This window comes from Salvelinus fontinalis, chromosome 36 (genome assembly GCF_029448725.1).
Source record: "Salvelinus fontinalis isolate EN_2023a chromosome 36, ASM2944872v1, whole genome shotgun sequence".
In the NCBI taxonomy this organism is placed as follows: domain Eukaryota; kingdom Metazoa; phylum Chordata; class Actinopteri; order Salmoniformes; family Salmonidae; genus Salvelinus; species Salvelinus fontinalis.
The window spans coordinates 4,777,421-4,799,498 of NC_074700.1; the positions used below are offsets into that span (position 1 = coordinate 4,777,421).

A 22,078-nucleotide genomic window follows, 5' to 3' on the forward strand; every position below is an offset into this window, starting at 1 on the left:
TCCATTGGACTGCCAGATGGTGAAGTATGATTCATCACTCCCGGGAACGCGTTTCCACTGCTCCTGACTCCAATGGCTACAAGCTTTACACCACTCCAGCTGACACTTGGTATTGCGCATGGTGATCTTAGGCTTGTGTGCGGCTCCTCTGCCATGGAAAACCATCTCACGAAGCTCCCGATGAACAGTTATTGTGCTGACGTTGCTTCCAGAGCCATTTTGGAACTCGGTAGTGAGTGTTGCAACCGGTGTCCACATACTCCTGTATATATAGTTTCACTTGAATAACTTTCTCACAAAGACCAGACTCCTGTGAATCACTTTGCTGTCCTGTTCTCAATGGCAGCTCTGCTGATCTCTAAACTACTGATACTGATGCACTGAATGACTTAAGCCCGTTAATTTATTTAAAGCTCTGTGGCTCTTCAGTAATGGAGTCAGTTTTAAGTGTTCCTAAACTCTCCCTGCAGTGCGTGAATATAAGTCTTACTGACTAATGCCAGTAATATTAATAGTTGTCTTTCCTTAAGTCTCTTGATAAGACATTCATTTTTTTGGGGGGGGGGGGGGGGGGATTAGCGTTGTTAAAAGCCTGAGGAAAAACCTCACGTCGTTATCGATTTTCAAGGATGGCAATTAGTTATTTTTGCCTTTGTAATTCCGCTCTTATGCCGACATGCCTGGGAGTGGTTACTGCGATCCAGAGAAAATGAGATAAAACAAGTTACAATGTTCTGTAATTTGCTGCAAGATTAGAAAGCTAAAAGACACTAAATGGGCAAAGTGGTGTTTTATCTTCATAACTCCCGCTGAGCACAAACAAACAGTCTTTCCCTTATATACAGTTGAAGTTGGAAGTTTACATACACCTTAGCCAAATACATTTAAACTCAGTTTTCACAATTCCTGACATTTAATCCAAGTAAAAATTCCCTGTTTTAGGTCAGTTAGGATCACCACTTTATTTTTATGAATGTGAAATTTCAGAATAATAGTAGAGAGAATTGATTTATTTCAGCTTTTATTTCTTTCATCACATTCCCAGTGGGTCAGAAGTTTACATACACTCAATTAGTATTTGGTAGCATTGCCTTTAAATTGTTTAACTTGGGTCAAACGTTTCGGGTAGCCGTCCACAAGCGTCCCACAATAAGTTAAGTACCTTGACTTTGTTGTCCTTAAGCCATTTTGCAACAACTTTGGAAGTATGCTTGGGGTCATTGTCCATTTGGAAGACCCGTTTGCGACCAAGCTTTAACTTCCTGACTGATGTCTTGAGATGTTGCTTCAATATATCCACATAATTTCCCTCCCTCATGATGCCATCTATTTTGTGAAGTGCACCAGTCCCTCCTGCAGCAAACCACCCCCACAACATGATGCTGCCACCCCCATGCTTCACGGTTGGGATGGTGTTCTTCGGCTTGCAAGCCTCCCCCTTTTTCCTCCAAACATAACGATGGTCATTATGGTCAAACAGTTGTATTTTTGTTTCATCAGACCAGAGGACATTTCTCCAAAAAGTACAACCTTTGTCCCCATGTGCAGTTGCAAACCGTAGTCTGGCATTTTAATGGCGGTTTTGTAGCAGTGGCTTCTTCCTTCCTGAGCGGCCTTTAAGGACTTGTTTTACTGTGGATTTAGATATGTTTGTACCTGTTCCTCCAGCATCATCACAAGGTCCTTTTGTGCTGTTGTTCTGGGATTGATTTGCACTTATTGCACCAAAGTACGTTCACCTCTCAACGCGTCTCCTTTCTGAGCGGTATGACGGCTGCGTGGTCCAATGGTGTTTCTACTTGCGTACTATTGTTTGTACAGATGAACGTGGTACCTTCAGGCATTTGGACATTTCTCCCAAGGATGAACCAGACTTGTGGAGGTCTACAATTTTTTTCTGAGGTCTTGGCTGATTTCTTTTGATTTTCCAATGATGTCAAGCAAAGATGCACTGAGTTTGAAGGTAGGCCTTGAAAAACATCCACAGGTACACCTCCAATTGACTCAAATGATGTCAATAAGCCTATCAGAAGCTTCTAAAGCCTTAACATAATTTTCTGGAATTTTCTAAGCGGCTTAAAGGCACAGTCTTCTTAGTGTATGTAAACTTCTGACCCACTGGAATTGTGATACAGTAAATTATAAGTGAAATAATCTGTCTGTAAACAATTGTTGGAAAAATGTATTGTGTCATGCACAAAGTAGATGTCCTAACCGACTTGCCAAAACTATAGTTTGTTAACAAGAAATTTGTGGTGGTTGAAAAACAAGTTTTAATGACTCCAACCTAATTGTATGTAAACTTCCGACTTCAACTGTACATAAAACTCACACACAGCGATATCCACCAGACTGATGCACCCTCTCATAAGTGTTCTCTACCATGGCACTTATTCATGTTCACAGATTCATGCATTCTGCATAAAAGCCTGAAGGATGATCTCACTCTCTTATTTCTCCCTCTCTCACACACACATGCTTGCAGAGGCGCAAGAAACACAGTGATGAGCCGTAATGAATGATATCTGGAGTGTGTGGTGCACAGGTTGACGTTTATTGTCAGGAGTCTTGTCCTGGAGGCAGAACTGAGCAATTTCCCCCTTAGATAGAACAGCTGCAAAGTCAAAATTGGCTTTAATGTAAAAATGTATAAAAACATCTAGTGTCCACTCTGCAGAGCTGCCTCCAGAACAAGATTCATGACGAAAAGGGTTCTACAGGCTTCGCCTGTCCCCAAAGGTCTTCATAAGGATGTAAATATTCGGGGTATGGCGAGAGGTACTAACAGCACTGTCAGCTCCTCCAGTGAGCTGGATCCAATTGGTGGAGGCTGGTGGCGGTGGAGTCATCTTAACCACATTAGGATGAGGAAGTGGTCGTGAGGGATATCAACACATACACATGCTCACATACTCGCATGAAAGACATACCATACACACACATGCAGAGACAAACATACGCACACACACACACACACACGCTCTCTCACACACACACACACACACACACACACACACACACACACACACACACACACACACACACACACACACACACACACACACACACACACACACACACACACACACACACACACACACACACACACACACACACACACACACACACACACACACACACACAGAGATTACTGTGTAGGTGGACAGTCACTGCTTCGATAGATCAAGATAACTTCACACACTTTCAATTTCCCCTATACGTTATGATGACACTTCACAGAAGGGTTCATACTGAAAAGCTATCATTGAGATAATAAGTCAGCTTCAACAGCCTTTTTCTCTTCAGCATGAGGCACAATTTATTCTGTGTCACAGAGTGGACGGGGATACCTAAGCTAATCAAAAGCTGACGCAGGTAGAATGACTCACGGGTGACTCTTCTCACCTCTCGACGCTATTTCAACTACCTGTACACTCACTTCTCCATATTCCTCCCTCCTTCTCTCTTTCCCACCACCTCTCTTTCCGCCTCTCATTCCAAATTACCTGAGACCCCCATGGCTGTCAGGTGGGCGAGCGATACTTGTCATGGCGGAAGTGCCGTCACCGCCACCCTACCCCGATTCCACCGCCCCCGCTAGACAGCATCCATTTATGCTAAAGCTAATAAGCTTTAGCCAACAGGCAGGGATGATAACGAGCTAACATGGAGTCACAGTAACTTTTCTTCGGCTTCTCTTCAGCTTAAAGAGCTTCAGAGTGGAACTAAAGTCACTGGAAAAGTACCCAGCTGGGCCTTAACGCGAGGTGTATTTTCATCGCAATGTGGATTACCTTAAAAGTTGGCAATGATAATTGTGATGTATGCAAATGGTTTCTCTTTCTACTCCTGCATATGTTAGAGGGTGGTTGAGTGAGTACTCTACCACATTCTGGTGTTCAAATGGAGCTTGTTGGTGATGTTTTAAGAAACAATTTTATTAGTAAATTGAATATGAAATGTTGGATTCCGATTCATTTAATTATGCACACTAGGAGAACTAGTTGCATTTTCTTGAGTGCATAGGAAAAATACAAAATGTGATTATTTGCAATTGGTGGGAGATTTATATCCACATGTATCATATCCTTTTTTAAATGGATTTAATTCATTTTTTCAATTCGTTTCCATGTTCCTCTTTAAAGGCCCAATGCAGCCATTTTTATATAAATTTGAAATCCTTTCTGGGTAACAATTAAGTATCTTACTAACCACGTTTTGATCCACAGTTTTTATGCGAGTAAAGCCATGATGTATAAAAAAATAATGACAGCTGTGATGGAAACAGGAAGTTTCGGAACACTTTCAGAAATACCGACGGATCATTCGTTCGTTTGACACGATTGGATCTTTTTGTGTCTGTAAAATGTGATTATGTGAGAAACGGCGGTGGACATTTCTTTATCCGCAAATATTGATAGAATAACCATCATATCGAAGTAAACTTGGAGTCACGCGATGATATGGTGTGTGGTCATCCCACTACGACTCGGGAAACCATGCAGTTTATTAGGCTACAGATGAAATAAGTTATGATGAACTTCACAGGGTGGTGAAAGTGCACGGTGTGATCTTGATGCTCCTTTTCAACAAATGTTTTTATTCTGGTGACATGATGATCGTTGCTTGACTGCCGTTTGATCCCCCAAAAAATATTCTCTTTCTTATACATGATAATCTCATCATGTAGACTCACCTTACCACAGAGCCAACCCACACTGTATCTGTGAGATGTCGCTTAGAGGACACGTGCCAAGACCAGAGTAGGCACATTTGCTATGTAATGCAAAATAGCACATTTTCTATTTTGTTGCAAAACTATCGGTAGAATTGAAAATGCGATGGAAACACATTGAACATTAGATTTTTATTTGGTACATGGAAACGTAAGCAAAAAAGTTGTTTATTTAATGTAGTTTCTTAAAGATTTGCACGCAGTGGCGACTCAACCTGAAATTGAGGTTTTTAGAGGTAAAGAGAGAACATTATGGTTGTAGTTTCTGAAGATCATAAGATCATTTTAAAATTCTAATTTCAACTCTGCTTTCACAGTCAATTCCATTGAATTGGAATCAAAGCTGTCTCAAATTACATTCTCTAGTTTTATATAACAATAATTGCTCATTCTGACTTGATGAAGACATCATTTTTTTTATTTAACCAGGCAAGTCAGTTAAGAACAAATTCTTATTTACAATGACAGCCTACTGGGGAACAGTGGCTTAACTGCCTTCTTAGGGATCGGCGTCCTGTCAATGGGACAGCTGTAAATCATGCAGCGCCTTGTGTCACGATCGCAGATTTTAGAGAAACAACAAATGTCGGTAAATTGAAGTGTCTTATATCGGCTGAAAGCTTAAAATCTTGTTACTATAACTGCACTGTCCAATATACAATAGCTATTACTGCCGAAAAAAAATGGCATGCTATTGAGAGCTCCTAACAACTAAACACTTTTTTCACCGCGATAGGTTTGGTAAATTTCCCTCTGAAGGTGAAATTTGTACTTACATTCTGAATCTTGCTCTGATTTTTCATCAAAAGGGTCCCAGAGATAACATGAAGTGTCGTTTTGTTAGATAAAATCCTTTTTCATATCCTAAGGTCCATATAAAATGCACGATCGATTTTGTATTTCCACTCGTTCAATTTGCAAAGAAAGGAATCTGTGAAAATCTAACCCTAAACGTTGTTTCAACCAGTCAAATCACGTTCGTGTGTATTCCTCAGAGATCCTAGAAGGTAACAAGACTCCACTATGTCATTAGGGGTGTAGTATATCCCATAGGACACCATATTTGGTCAGAGAGCGACGCTTCATGGCACGCCAATGACGAGGACGGTCATCACTTGATCGACTAACTTTGTCAAATAAGCACCATTCGGGTCAAACAAAGCTAGCTAGATAGCCAATGAGCTGGGCTTTACGGGGGTGTCCAAAAACCCTGTATATGTCGCAAAATGTAGTTGCCAAACTTGAGCGACAGCATGCCTTTTCCTTTTGGACAAAAATTATAAGAATATTCAAAGTTATGAAGTTATGAAAACTGGTTGTTTTGCAAATGTTGAACTTATAATATGGCTACTAATACTGGAAAAGCTAAATCAAAGTCCAAGTATACAGTTTTGACGATATTCTTGCAGAACAATGTAATATGAATGCAAATGTCTCCTTCAAGATTTGCCCAAATGTACCTGGGTGACTTCACACTAAATGTCATGTAGTTCGCTCATACTTCAGGTTATCTGTCTAAACATACACTTTGCACATACACTGCTACCATCTTGTGGACACCATCGGAATTACAACCAGAGTGATGGCTAGAACTGCGACCTTTCTGTTGCATTTCAAAGATGGTGGTAGAAAAACAAAAAGGTTGCTTTTTTTCTTTGTATTTTCTTCTACCAGATCTATTGTGTTATATTCTCCTATATTCAATTCACATTTCCACAAACGTCAAAGTTTCCTTTCAAATGGTACCAAGCATATGCATATCCTTGCTTTAGGGCCTGAGCTACAGGCAGTTAGATTTGGGTATGTCATTTTTGGATTATTATTTTTTTAAAGGGGGCTGATTTGGCTAAACAGTTCAGCAAGTTTAGCTTCTGGCCAAACTTAAGAGAAATAGTTAAACGTTCACGGCAGGAGGCAATGTTGGAGTTCACACTGTAGCCACATACCCATCAGGGCCCATATGACAGTTCGGATACCATATCAGACTGACAACAGAAGGACTTGTCAGATAGTGTCTGATGGGCCCCTGAAGGCATCCATATGGGCCTGTGTACCAGCCTCTGATTCAGGGGTCACTGTGGGGCCGTGTCAGAAACTTCCAAAACATGGCTGTCAAAACTGACAATGATTCATGCTACCAGGCTACTGTATGTCTCCTGTCCTGTTGCTCTGAGAGACCACTGAAAAAGTTGATGGTACAGTACTGAAAGGTGCCTCTTCTCTGGAGCCAATTTCAGATGTTGGATATGACCAATTTGTCCAACACTTTGCTCATCCCTGCCTTTGTCCACAATGATGGGAGAGTCACATGGGCGACATCATTTCTATTCTTCGCTTGTAGTTCCAAGTGAGTGACGTTAGCCTCTTGGCAATATGATGTAGTCACATAAATACTGCATGTCCAGAAAAAGGGACAGAGGTTTCAAGGGCCTGAGGGAGCTCTCATGAGCAGTGTGTGTTTTGACAGTGGCCCTCATCCACCCATTACTGTGTTCTAGTGGCTCTGTAGCACACTTCTGAGTGCCCCTCCACCACTCCTGAGTGCACTTACTTGGCCTGACTCTCTCTCTCTGTTGGCTAGCTGCCCGGATGGCTCAGATGGCATGCTGTGTTGGTGGCATACTCGCTGCGTGAGTGACAATGACTAAGCATAGCATATCTATGCTCTTCCTACAGTGCAATATTGTTAAATTATTTATGAATGTAAAAATATTTGGGTCATAGTTGTTATATTTAGATTATATTGTGTCATTTCTAAAGAAGGGTAAATGGAACTCTTTATATCCTCTCATGTGTATCCATTTGCATACGTGTGGGGGTATGCGTCTTTCTAGCTTCCAGTAATGCTACTGAATTCTCCCAATGACATCATCCCAAACTCTACTTTGTTCTACTCTTGTCTTCTGCCTCTTCTGTTCTGACACTATCTAAATGTGAAACCCCACTCCTGGCCCCGACAGTACAGTACATCTCCTCCCTGGCCTTTCTACTGCACTGTGCATCACTGTCGTCCCCTCTCCCTCGCTCGGGTCCCACAGGGGCCAACAACTCCTCAGGGAGTCTGGAGTCATAGTTTGATGAAGCTGTGCCCGAGCGAGATGGCACAACTCCAAATCAGACCGCCTCTCGATCATCGTTCGGGAAATGAAGGATAAGAGAGGAAGGGTGAGCTAGGAAGGCAGAGAGGAATCAAATCAATGCCCGTTGATGAAGGCATGAGATCAGTTGAAAGCTCTGGTTCTCCCATTTCTTTGGTGTCCAGATACTTCAGTGTCGATGGACGTAGTTGTATATGGATCAGTTTTCCTTCGTCTAAATGGGTCCATGGGTCTACCTGTGGGGGTGCGTGGGTGTTACTGCATTAGTGTTGCTCAGTTCAGTGGTTCCTACTGTTACTGTTATGACCTTTTTTCAATATTTTGTTATTAGAGTACATGCATGTCAAGGCTTTGAAGTCACCACCATAACTCCTCTCCAGGCATCTCAGCAGGGCACCATTTTATGAGGTGTGAGTCATTCAGGTGACATTGCACGTCTGTACTGTTACCCCGGGGCCATGGCAAGTTCACACAGTCAGGGACCGACCGCTATCAACATGGGTTCACACGTTTTACATACACGTAAGTGGCCTCAGGATATCGCAGTTCGTAGACTTTCGCAGGTTTTCACAGCCTCACAGATTCAGTGTTCACGGGTCATAACAAGGTCACGGGGATCTTCAAAACAAATCTTAGTCAAAACAAATATCCTGAAAGAAAAACATTGCTGTTTTTTTTCTCGTCTGGCTTATTTGTTTTGTCTGGCTTTTTTGTAGACGATTGTTCTACCACAGAGTTTCTAAACCCAGAGGCGCAACATCGCGAGACTTACGGGAGCGCTTGCGAAGCAGACCAAACTGGGGTTTGGGAAGTCGATGAGAGAAGTGAGAAATTCTAAAGGCACATCCTAGATTCGTGCCAATGTCTTAAGTCGTTGAACATGCTATTACTCCAACTTTGTGAAAGTGACGAACTGACACGTTTACATTTTTGTCAAAAACAACTTTATATCGAAGGAGTGTCTTTGATTTGCCTGATTTGATGACAGTTAGACCCGATGACCTGCTTCTGTGCATGAGCTTAGCTAGCCAACGTCGCCGTGACATCGGCTACAAGTGTGATCGGGGGAGAAGCAGTTTCTGCCTATCTTCACACTGTACCGTCTTTGGTTTTACTTTCCCACTGTCCTTCACACGTTGACCTGAGTGTACACATCATCAACACGTGACAGGTCTTTGAAAGGGGCCCCCCTCTCGATCCATCCTCCAATGTTGCAACAGACGATACAGCGTTGACACAATCAGGTCGCTGCCCAAAACCATAAAGCATTTTACTGGGTACACCTCAGCCTGTCCTCAATTTATCAACTGTAACCATTGTACCTCTGTAAAAAAAGAAAAAAGAAAAGAGGGGAAAAAAGACACATAATATAAACAGATGGATGAATGCCGAGGCCCTGTCTGTCTTGTAAAACCTAAACGCAGTAAAGAACAGATGCCAGTCAGACAGAGGACTTTGATAGCTGTTCATTTGTGATAGGATAGCAGCCATAACTAACAGTGGAGATGGGTGGATGAAGACCAGTGGCGTCTTATTCCAGTGGCCGCCACATTGTCATACAGTGACAAACTTTGACTAGACAGAACAGTCTAATCTAGGGGGGCCTTGTGTATCAGGTATGACCCAAGTGCAGACTGTGTAGAAGTAACCATTTTTATTGTAACAACAGGGGCAGGCAAACGACACGTCAAGGCAGGCAGGGGTCGATAATTCAGAGTAGTGGGGCCAAGGTACAGGACGGCAGGCAGGCCCAGGGTCAGGTCAGGCAGAGGTCGGTAATCCAGAGTATGGGCAAAAGTACAGGACGGCAGGACGGCAGGCTCAGGCAGAGTGGTCAGGCAGGCGGGCTCAGAGTCAGGACAGGCAAGGGTCAAAACCAGGAGGATGAGAAAAGAGAGACCGGTGGGGGGGGACAGGGGCTGAGAAAACGCTGGTTGACTTGAACAAACAGGACGAACTGGCACAGACAGACAGAAAACACAGGTATAAATACCCAGGGGATAAGTGGGGAAGATGGGCGGCACCTGGAGGAGGGTGGAGACAAGCACAAGGACAGGTGAAACAGATCAGGGCGTGACATTGTGAAGATCAAAATAGGTTTTAACCTCAAGGGAGTTAACATTTTATAAAATAGTATATTTATAAAAAAGTAAAGGTTGTCATAATAAACACACTCACAGGATGTGGAGTCTGTCTTTTTTGGCTGATAGACTGCATGAGGACAGTGTCATAAATATAGGGCTATATAAAATAGAGCTATATCCCAAATTATCCCAATCATCATCTCCTCTGCAGAGTCAAGATATATACGACTATACTTTTGGATGGGGCTGATCTGTCGGATAGTATTTCTGGCGTGTTGTTCTGATGACTCTGCAAATCAGCTTGAACGGTAATGCCAACCCTTGGTTGTATTTTTAATGGCAGCGATACAATTATACGATCCATCTATATATGAAAAGCTCCTCTCAGTCTTCGTCGCTAAAGGATGAAATGAGAGTGATAGAGATCATTAAGATATCTTATATCGTACACAATAGCAAACATGTCTTGCACAAATTACGTAAATTTCTTCTGAAAATACACTAATTAATCAACAATACCAGGCACTAATAATGTCTTAAAAGAGGAAGCATTTTTCACTTTTTACCCAAGTTTCAGTTGAGAGGTTTTTCAGTCTGCTGCAGTTTTTGCGGCTCTGTGTTGTGGGTTGGGCTAGGATGACAGATTTGTTGTGGGTTTTAGTTTGGATGACAGAACGGCCTGACAGATTTTCCACCGCCAGATATGGCTCAATCCTCTTCGGTCTCAGTCTGTGATGTTGGCCCCCGCCCAGGCCCGATGAGCCAGACAGGGGTCCCCTGGGAGATCTCTGTGTGGCCCAATCACCGAACGGCATGGCCAGTCCAACGAGGCCGTCTGGTGGCCTGGACCTGATTCAGACTGACAGCGTCTGTCTGTGCCTCTGTGTGTGTTTGCAATACTGAGCTAGAGTCATGCTCTCAACTCAAATTCAACCCTCTCCAAATCTAGGCTATCCACTGATCTCTCAAGCCATAATCAAAGTCTTGAGATAGAGTTTCTGTCGAGAGAGAGAGACTAGCTATCCCCTGCCTCTTTCATGTCTAAATCTAATCTCTGTTCTGCCATTAGGGTTCATTTGAACCCCAGTCAGAGCATGAGCTGGGCTCCTCCACTCACACATTCCAGACATCCCCTAGACATCCAAGGGCATTAGATATTACAGACAGAGTGTGCACATGCACAAAGAGCGAGACGTGTGAAACCTGACTTCAAATCCGTCTTCTGTCAGAGCTAGATCTTCAGCTCTGCTTTTAATCTCTGACATGTCTCAATCAGCATGGTTCTCTTGGTCTTGAGTTCAGTAATGCATCAAAGCCATATAGATCATTATAAACCGGCTAGTTTGGATTCTGGATTGGCTAAATTCTACATTCTAGCCGTGTGCATGAGACCAGAGGTTTGACACAACCATACTTGATAAAAATACTTGTTCTTATATTACTGAAGCTATGGGTATGATATTATATTATGGGCCGTATTGGGTACATTTCAATTTAGTCTATTGAAAAGGCACAGAAAAGGCTTTCTGGTACACTGAAAACTGTATTCCCCTTCATTCTGAAGTTGCCTTTTCTGACACCAACCATTTTACCCATTGCATCTTTAGCACTACTCTTCTAATGCATTCTCTGGCCTTGCTGAACGTGTCCCCTCCTCTTCCATCACTGCTTCTCTGCCTACACCTCTCTTAGCTCGGGTGTCTGCTCACTGCGTCTGCCCGATGCTCTCCATTTGTCTTCCTGGGGAAGGGAGCCGCTGGGAGCGACCTTGACATATTAGGACATTAAATCTGAATCAGCGCCTAACACCATCCCAAAGTGTTTTCGCTCGCGCTCTGTTTTCTCAAGCGCATCGACAAAAACACAATTTCTACCCGGAGTGTCTGTCTCTGACTCTCTCGCACACATCTCTCTCTATTTCTCTCTCTCACCCTCTCTCTGAGACACACAAGCATGCACCCACACACACACACACACCTACAATCTTTCTGCATTTTCCCTGTCTCACAATATATTCTAATTTATAGTTAGATTTTTTCTTCCGCTGTTTGTATCACCTCTTTCATTGTTTTCTTTATGACTCTCCATGCGTCATTATCTGATACACAAATGATTGTTTGGAATGGAAATGGCACTGTACCCTGGGGCATCATCAGTGTCTTTCATCAGTTGATGTCAACATGAATATGTATGTATAAACCTCAAGAGTATTTCTCTGCTATTGAAACTCTGTGCAGTGCAGATAGATTTTGACTGGCAGTTAGGCTGCGTTTACACAGGCAGCCCAGTTCTGATCTTTTTCCATTTATTGGTCTTTTGACCAAAGGAGGTTGGTGGCACCTTAATTGGGGAGAACAGAATCGTGGTAATGACTGGAGCGGAATCAGCCATTCTCAACTCATCTTGAACACTGAATAGTCAGTGTGAAAAAGCCTGCAGGCTATGTTGTATCTTATTTTTTCATTAATATTGTAGTATAGCCTTGGATTTCATCTATTCAATATGGCATGCTGCGAGGAATAATATGACATAAAATGCTTCAGAGAGAAGCATCACTCACTATTTCTCCATTTTAGAAAGTGGCTTTGGCAGGAGTGAGAAGAACAATGTATTTTTGCACAAAAGATGTCCGGTAACACTCCTTCCCGTCTTCCCATTACACTCTTTCCCTGTTCCCCTTCCTCCTCCTCTTTTCTCTATCTCACATTCCCTCTCTCCAGTGCACTGTTTCAAAGTAATTATTTCTCACTCATCTACTGTAGCTCATCTCATCCATCCAGTCTATTAATCTGGGTAGCTGAATGGCAAGTACTAAATTAACTCTCCTATTAACTTAACGTCATTACTCTTTTACACGTTAGCCATCTGAACACCGGGCTCCAAACACAATCCCCCAAATTAGCCTCATTAGTTACATAATGTCTCATTGATGACCCTTTGACTTCAATCCCATGGGAGATTTAACGAGCATTTCTTTGTCTCGCAAGCTTTTAAATCCAAATGATCACAAAAGCGTTCTCTCTTACCCGGTGGCAATGAGGCTGTTTACACTGGGTGAGGAATCATTGCTCAATTAGGATTTGTTGTGTTTTCCGCTACTGTCCCTTTAAATCTAGTTAGCTTTTGGCTCCTTGAAATGATTACATGCACTAACATTTTCAAGCAGCAGGTAGCCTAGGGGTTAGAGTGTTGGGCCAGTTACCGAAAGGTTGCTCGTTCGATTCTTCAAGCCGATAAGGTGAAAAATCTGCCTATGTGCCCTTGAGCAAGACACGTATCCCTAATTGCTCAAGGGTCCCTCTGATAAAAGTAGACCCTGGTCTCAGGGGGAGTTGGGATATGCAAAAAAACACATTAAAAAAACAAATAAATCGGAAAAATATAAGCACCCACCTAATTATGAATTCCATCCCAATGCCAATAACCTGTCCTCATCAATAGATCCTAAAATGCCCTGCTCCGTTAAACTCTCAGGCCTTAATTAGGGCCGGTGTAGTGTAGTGGTGGGGAGAGATCCATCCCAGCATCTGGAACCACTGACCCCCCTCACCGCCTCGGGAAAGGGACTTTTAGCAGGGGGCCTGGTGGTGCTAGCACTTAGCAAAATCCAACTGGTGCCGACTTTACCGTGAAATGCTTGCCTACGAGCCCTTCCCAACGATGCCGAGTTAAGAAATAATCATACAAATTAAAACTGTAACACAAGATGGATTAAAATACACATATATCGTGAAACCAGTGGAGGTTGGTGACTTGACAAATGGAGGAGGATGGGATACCCGTGGTGTAGGCGTGGGACCCACGGAGACGAGTGTGTTTCAAAAATCGTCAAAGACAAATGATTTGAACCTAAAGCATTTAATAAAGACATTTATAGCACAATGTTTTGGGGGAATGGGAAGGAGAGGGTGACTTACACTGTTCTGGGAAGGAATCACAGCGGTAACTGAATGAGGGTGTGAGGCATGACGGTGTTCAGAGGCTTGACTTCAGTGCAGGACAGGATTTGACTGGGAAGACAACAAACAATAACACAACACACTACACAGTTAGACAGAAGAGCTAAGAATGAGTTAGTCCAAGCAAGGAGTAAAATCATTGATGTGTAATAATGTGATTGTGTATGTGATTGACTCCACATACAGTAATGACAGAAAATTGATAGTGGTACTCACAGTGCTTGGAGACTGGAGAGGAAACATTCAGTGTGCCAGTGGATGAACGGCACATGAGACACTGCTTCAGTTCATGTCAGGAGAGAGTTGACAATAGTAGTGGATTGGAGTGGGTCATCACCTATTAAATCAGGGAACAGGAGGGGACTTAGCTGCAAATACAAATAGCAGATACATTCCATTACAGCTGCACCATCGTAGGTTTGGACAACGAGTTTCTCTATGAAAAACTCTGACATCTCCAAATTCTTCAAGTTAAACAGACTGCACATCCTGCCCACTTGACACATCAAAGTAGCCCAAGAAACGTTCCTGAATAAAGCCCTGATCATCCACTTCACTGACGGTAACTGACTACTGCAAGCAGACTGGTGGCACCATACATAACGTTACCAATTAGTTTACCCTGACCAGATGGACAGGGCGCATAGGCTGTACACAGCTGCTCTTAAGTGGCCTACAGTTGATCAGACTGAAAAACAGTCTCGTTTTCAGCATGTCAGTTTTCTAATGTTTAGGTGTAGCCTAGGCTTCTGCAACATTTATGTCATGAGTTTTTTGCTTGTGTCTGTCCAGAGTGATTATGTGTTTTCATCTTTGCTAAATAAATACAGGTGGAAAACGGAAAGCCTAGTTGAGCGCACGCAACAACAACAAAAATGCGCTGCGTCAACCTCTCTCTTTTAATCTAAATTTTAACGGATGATGCGATGGAAGTTATCAAATCAATTCAGAATAATCCCAGACAAGACAGTCGAAAGTTCGACATGTTCCGCAAGTAAAGCATCGTAACGTGCAATTACCTCAGCAAGCTCCGACGAGAGGAGGAACTTTCCCCTCTCGTCGGATCCTATATCGATGCAACTTTTCCCCAGAAGCTTGAATCTGGTGTGGGCATTTATATTGTAATTTTGTAACGATCCCGCGGATATCGACTACGCCGCTTGAGCATGCTTTTGGGGCACAGCCGATAGCGCGCTGGACTTCGGGCTAGAAGGTCGAGGGTTCGAGGCCTGCTCCCTGCCCGTTTCATTACAATATGCTCCCTGTTTTGTTTTGCCGTTTAGCTGAACGATCGATGTTCTTCAGGTCACTGTACCCCTCCTTCGACACACGGTTTCAATTCACACCTTTTCCGTGTACCCCAGGGAATGAAAGGGGTTCTTCAACAAAAGTCCACAACATTTTCGTCAGTATTGGCATTGTGGCGGAGAAAACCGCACACTCGCGCTGGTGGTTATCTAGCTACTGAAGTTAGCCTTGCTAACTTTGACATTTTAAAAATAAATTACACTAACTGGACAGAATTTTGAGTTGAATAATATCCCAAAAATGCTCAACTATCACTCTTCACTCTTAATCTCCATCCAACAATGTCACCAAGCGTCTCAACACATAGAACCCCTATAATACTCTGTGGCACAATCCCAATACAACACACTAGGTTCAGTCCTATGATTGGATGGACAACATGTCAATTCATACTGCAAAAGCTTTGATTGATTGGAGGACGTCCTCCGGAAGTGGTCATAATTACCATGAATGTCTATGGAAAGGGATAGCCTACAAGCCTCCTAGGTTTTGTATTGAAATCAATGTATCCAGAGGAGAACGGAAGCTAGCTGTCCTTCATTGCATAACAGTGTATTTTAATCAATTATTTGGTGAAATAACATCCCTTTTTTTTAAATTCTTTCTACTGTTTTTATTTTTATGAAATTTCAGTGCCAGATCAATGTGCAGGGGTACGAGGTATTTGAGTTAGATATGCACCTAAATACAAGGGAAAGCAACGAGGCATCAGGATGAGTAAGAGTAAGAGTTAAGAACAGAGCAGCAGCAGCATATGTGTGTGTGTGTTGTGTCGGTATGCATTTGTGTGTTATGTGTGCGTATGTAGTGTATGTGAATGTGTGTGGGTTTTGGGTAAGTGTCAGTGTATTGTGTGTATGTGTATATATATATAGTGTACAAAACATTAGGAACAACTTCCTAATGCCTCAGAACAGCTTCCATTCATTGGGGCATGGACTAGAAGAAGTGGAAAGCAATCCACAGGGATGCTGGCCCATGTTGACTCCAATGCTTCCCACAGTTGTGTCAACTTGGCTGGATTTCCTTTGTGTGGTGGACCATTCTTTATACACACGGGAAACTGTTGAGAGCGTGAAAACCCCAGAAGTGTTGCAGGCGTTGTTGACACACTCAAACCGGTGCGCCTGGCACCTACTACCATACCCCGTTCAAAGGCACTTAGATTTTTTGTCTTGCCCATTCACCCTCTGGATGGACACATACCCAATCCATGTCTCAATTGTCTCTGGTTAACAGGGAGCCTTTTATGTCTCCTCCCCTCCGTCTACACTAATTGAAGTCAATTTAACAAATTACGTCAAAAAGGGACCATAGCTTTCGCCTGGATTCATCTGATCTCTCTATGTCATGGAAAGAGCCGGCGTTCCTAACGTTTTGTACACTCAGTGTATCGTCTTGTGAGTAGGCATAGAGTCCGTGCAAGAGAGACATTCATTTGAGAAGCTTTGAGGGTCCCGTGTGGCTCAGTTAGTAGAGCATGGCACTTGCGATGCTAGGTTTTTGCGGGTTTGTTTCCCGCGGGGGGGGGGGGGGGGGGGGGGAATGACAAAATAATGTATGCACTCACTACTGTACGTTGCTCTTGATAGGAGTGTCTACTAAAATGTGGCAGTGAACGAACCATTTAAAGAAAGCTATAAAAATTAATGTGTGCTTAGGTTTAAAATGTACTGACTGACGCCTATGGACTTCCTCTCCCCTCCCGCTCCCTGTAGGCCTCAGTAACAGCAGCAAAGTCAGCACACAGCTTTGAGTTAAGCAGTGAGCTCTGGCTCCGAACACACTCAGCCATCAGCAGGATCTGTCTGTCGTCTCCAGAGTTATCCAGGTTAAACAACCCCCACGGTGCACTGGGGAAGATGAAAACACTACTTGCTGACCACGGGGACGTGAAGAAATAGCTCAACCCCGACTAGGCCACTCCATTTTGTGCAGCTCTGTCCGAGCACTCGGCAGGAGCTTTGCCAAATGGATCGAGGATGTATGTGTGTGTATGTGTGTGTGTGTTTGCGTGGCCACACGTGGGCATGCACATGTTTGCGTGTATGTTTATGTGTCTGTCTGTGTGTGCATATCTGTCTGCCGGTGTGTGTGGTAGGTTGACGTTTATTGTCATGAGTCTTGTCCTGGAGGACAAGAACTGAGCGATTTCCCCTTAGATAGTACAGATGCAAAATCAAAATTGGCTATATTGTAAAAATGAATGAAAATCAAAATGTGCTTTTTGGTCTTAATTTAAGGTTAGGGTTAGGCATTAGGTTTAGCGGTGTGTTTAAGTTTAGAGTTAAGGTTAAAATCATATTTTATGACTTTGTGGCTGTTCCAGCAACTGGCCACTCTGCAGATCTACCTCCAGAACAAGAACAAAAAGCGCTAACCTGCGTGTGCGACCGTGTGTATTTCCTCTTGTTATACCCATGTGTTTGTGTGTGTGCCCACAACTGTGGTTATTGCCCTGCTGAGTGTAAGACGGTAACGCTGTAAAGTAAATCCACTTGTCTGGTTCAGAGTGGGGCCGGGTGGACTTGATCTCTGATCACTCCCCTTCATCAAGGCCTCCCCTGCCAGCCCCCTCTCCCATCCCCTCTTTCCTTTCCTCTCTTCAACACTGAATGCTCTGTGCTCTCTCTCCACTTACCTCTCTCATTCAGCACAGCAGCACTTCCATTCCAATCTGGTTCCGGAGGTTGGACTGACTGTCTCTTTATAAAAACGTACCACTTCAGGGGTATCCTTACTGGCAATAGTGCAATACTGGAATAGAAATCATGCCAATTGAATATATTTGATTATAGAGTTCCTCTGTGTCCGCTATACCTGTTGGTTGGCCTGTGTTTACAGTTATATCTGAGTCTCCTTTATACTTTGGTTTGATTCACACCTAACATGTAGAATATGCAGTCTCGCAAAAGTGAATGCAATTGACTCTGAATAAAATACGCCTGTCAATTTCCCACAGACTGCCATACCTTTTCACCCTTGGCGAGCAAAACTGCACCATTCAACAGAAAGTGTCACAAATAATGACTTTCCCGGCACTAGCGGCGCCATCGCTAGGTGTTTGATTTGGCTAAGCTGGAGAAATATCCTCAAGGAGCTGACCATCAATCTCAGAATCTCAGGGTCCTTGCTCCATAGCTGTCACCTAACCATCACCTGCTCTTGAAACTGTCAGATTTGGAGATTTTGGTGATTTGCCAGTGTGTTTCGCTGCTTCGCCCCTAGCCCACGGTTATTCGTCAGTGGAGAATGGTCATTTTAAAAAATGGCTCGTGTGCTGTAGTTTAAAAAAAATGATGACTGCTTCTTATGTGTGAGAAAGGGTTAAGATTGTATTTTGACTCCGTGTATGTTGATGCCAAGATTTTGTAAAACCTGTAATTCGATCAGATCCCACGATATTGACCTCTCTCTTTCGCTCTCTGTTCCTCCTCAGGTCTAGTGACTATGGCACCACCTACAGCAAGCTCAACCTGATGCCTGGGACAACTATCGTGGTCTCTAACTTCTATATCTGCCCCATCAACAAGAAAAAGGTAGGACGTCTTCAGCCTGCTTTGTTTATATTCTCCCCTCCACTCACCTGCAATGTCATTATAGCTGCAATTAGTTATTGGCAACTTCCTCTTAGTCCACTGACCTTGTGGACAATTATTGTCGAGAGACAACACTCAGCTGCTTTAGGAAAGCTTGGTGAAATGGTTTTAGATGGTTTTAGAAAGGGATTTTGTTTATTGGTTTTCCGTTAAAAAGATAAGAAAATTGTGTACAATTCCTTGTGAATTCCTCGACTCCTTGCACGTCGACTCCAGGTGTCGTTTCCCATTTCTGAGTGTCAAGAATCGATTCCGCTAGGAATTGATTCCTAAGATTTCGTATTTTTGGAACGGAGGAGACTGATTAGTTGCCGTACTTCCGTGAACACAAACACTTGCATCTTTCATAGCGAGCCAGCGAGGAACGGAGAGAGAGGGGAGGGGCACCGTATAGGCAGGGCTGCCACCAGGCAGACAGAGTGAGGACTGTGCACTAACCCTATCTACCGGCAATCAAAAGGAGTATTTCGCAATGGAATGCTGAAACTTGCAATGTCTCGCAACTTCAGTAAAGCTGGGCCTGTCATCAAATAATAGGCTAGGACATTCCACACGCAACAGACTGAAGACAGACTGAAGACTGAACACACGCATCATTAGCAAAGAGTAAGAGCAGGCGAGCCAGCGTGAGGAAGAAGGTAGAGGGGGCAGGCAGAAAGAATGTCTTGGTAATCTGTATCTTGCAATATCTTGTCTTGCATGCCTCACAAGTTCATCAAAGTAGCCTAAAGATTGTCTCTTCCTGTCTGGCGTTATTTATATTACACAACTTTCCCCAGGCCTTTATAGCCTACCATCTAGTTAGGCTATAACATGATTTTTCTTCTGTTAGGGATTTTTCTTAACGTTAACGATCCCAACTTCGTTTAAACATTTGAGCGTTTAAATGTTCACATCCCTAGTTTTAGACAGAGTTGTAGAGTTCATGAAACACAACGTTTTCGGAGAAAGTGAGGGAACTCCCTCTCACAGATGACTTCGGGTTCAGTGATCCGATTGGACCTGCTCCTTCTTTTCCCCTTCCGCCTCCCGTTGCAGCCTGTCCATTCAACTGATGTTATCCCCGGGGCTCAGTGCTCTAATCAATAAGAGATTGAGGAGATTAGACTAAGTAACTCATCCATCCTCTCCATTCCACCAATTCCCAAATTCACCCGGGACTCTCTGACTCACCCTCCAGGGTCACACACACACACACTTTTGCGATGGTTGGAGACGAGACACTGGTACTGTAGCGGTTAATTGCCTGGGAATAGACACCGTTGCCTTAGAGCACACAAAGAGCTATACATACCTCGGCCTAAACATCAACACCACAGGTAACTTCCACAAGGCTGTGAATGATCTAAGAGACAAGGCAAGAAGGGCCTTCTACGCCATCAAAAGGAACATAGAACTCGACATTCCAATTAGGATACGGTTAAAAAAATACTTCAATCAGTTATAGAACCCATTGCCCTTTATGGATGTGGGGTTTGGAGTCCATTCACCAACCAATAATTCACAAAATGTGACAAACACCCAATTGAGACTCTGTATGCAGAATTCTGTAAAAACGATACTTTGTGTACAACACAAAACCACAAACGATGCATGCAGAGCAGAATTAGGACTATACCCGCTGGTTATCAAAGTGCAGAAAAGAGCTTTTAAATTCTACAACCACATAAAGGGAAGCATTGCCCACACATTCCACCACAAAGCCTTCACCTACAGAGAGATTAACCTAGAGAAGAGTCCCCTCACCAACAGGGAGGGGAGGGAGAGAGCATCTAAGTGAGAGACTGGCGGTGAGTGAATGAGGGAGAGAGAATCTAAAGGAGAGACTGACAGCGAAGGAAGAGGGCGAGAGACTGAAAGAGAGAATCCGAGAGAGAATCTAAGAGGGAGTGAGTCGACAGGGGGAGATTGGTGTCTCGGGGGTCCTGGCTGTGAACTGTGAGTGTCTGCGTTCTGACAGTCGGAAGTCTGGTAATAGGAACTGTGGATCAGCTTGGTACTTAATCACACCCCAGGGCAAGCAGGAGGGAATTCCTATCAGTGGGAGCCCAACCACTGCTCTCTCTCTATGTGTATGTGTGTGTGTGTGTGTGTGTGTGTGTGTGTGTGTGTGTGTGTGTGTGTGTGTGTGTGTGTGTGTGTGTGTGTGTGTGTGTGTGTGTGTGCATACAGTGCCTTGCAAAAGTATTCAGACCCCTTAGATTTATTTCACGTTTTCTTGTGTTACAAAGTGGGATTAAAATCGATTTCATCAGTGAAGGTGGTACTAAATGATCAGATCTTCAACCAAAACGGAATTTTACATAAAGGCAACCTGAATGAACAAATAATTCAACAAGTACCTACTTACTTCATTTTACTTCATTAACAAAGTTAGTCCCAATTGAGATGCTGTGGCAGGACTTGAAACGAGCATGTTCATGCTTGAAAACCCACAAATGTCGCTGAGTTAAAGCAGTTCTGCATGCAAGAGTGGGTCAAAACTCCTCCACAGCAATGTGAAAGACCGATCAACAACTACAGGAAGCGTTTGGTTGCAGTCATAGCAGCTAAAGGTGGCACAACCAGTTATTGAGTGTAATTTTTCAAACAGGGCAATTGGGTGTTGCATAACTTTGTTAATGAAATAAGTATCCGTTGTTTTTGTTATTCGTAAACTCAGGTTCCCTTTATCTAATATTAGGTTTTGGTTGAAGTTCTGATAACATTCAGTGTCAAAAATATGCAAAAAAAGAGAAAATCAGAAAGGGGAGTAAATACCTTTTCTCGGCACTGTATACTGTAGACAGTCCATTCGGAAAGTATTCTGACCCCTTGACTTTTTCCACATTTGGTTACGTTACAGCCTTATTCTAAAATGGATGGAATTGTTTTTTTCCTTCATGAATCTACACACAGTATACCATAATGACAAAGCAAAAACAGGTTTTTATACATTTTTCCAAATAAAAAACGGAAATATCACTTTTGCATAAGTATTTAGACCCTTTACTCAGTACTTTGTTGAAGCACCTTTGGCAGCAATTATAGCCTCGAGTCTTCTTGCTACAAGCTTGGCACACCTGTATTTGGAGAGTTTGTCCGATTCTCCCCTGCAAATCTTCTCAAGCTCTGTCAGGTTGGATGGGGAGCGTCGCTGCACAGATATTTTTTTTATGTCTCTCCAGAGATGTTAGATTGGGTTCAAGTCCGGGCTCTGGCTGGGCAATTCAAGGACATTCAGAGACTTGTCCCGAAGCCACTCCTGCGTTGTTTTGACTGTGTGCTTAGGGTCGTTGTCCTGTTGGAAGGTGAA

General features: G+C 43.3%; 1 protein-coding gene across 3 annotated transcripts in view; it reads left to right on the forward strand.

The window, feature by feature from the left end:
- sorcs2 (sortilin-related VPS10 domain containing receptor 2) overlaps positions 1-22,078 on the forward strand; it is a 345,517-nt gene that overhangs the window by 144,648 nt on the left and 178,791 nt on the right. For all 3 annotated transcript variants that reach the window (XM_055900408.1, XM_055900409.1, XM_055900410.1), the window contains exon 3: positions 18,624-18,723. In XM_055900408.1, the coding sequence (XP_055756383.1) occupies positions 18,624-18,723 (100 nt within the window). The remainder of the gene's footprint in view (positions 1-18,623; positions 18,724-22,078) is intronic.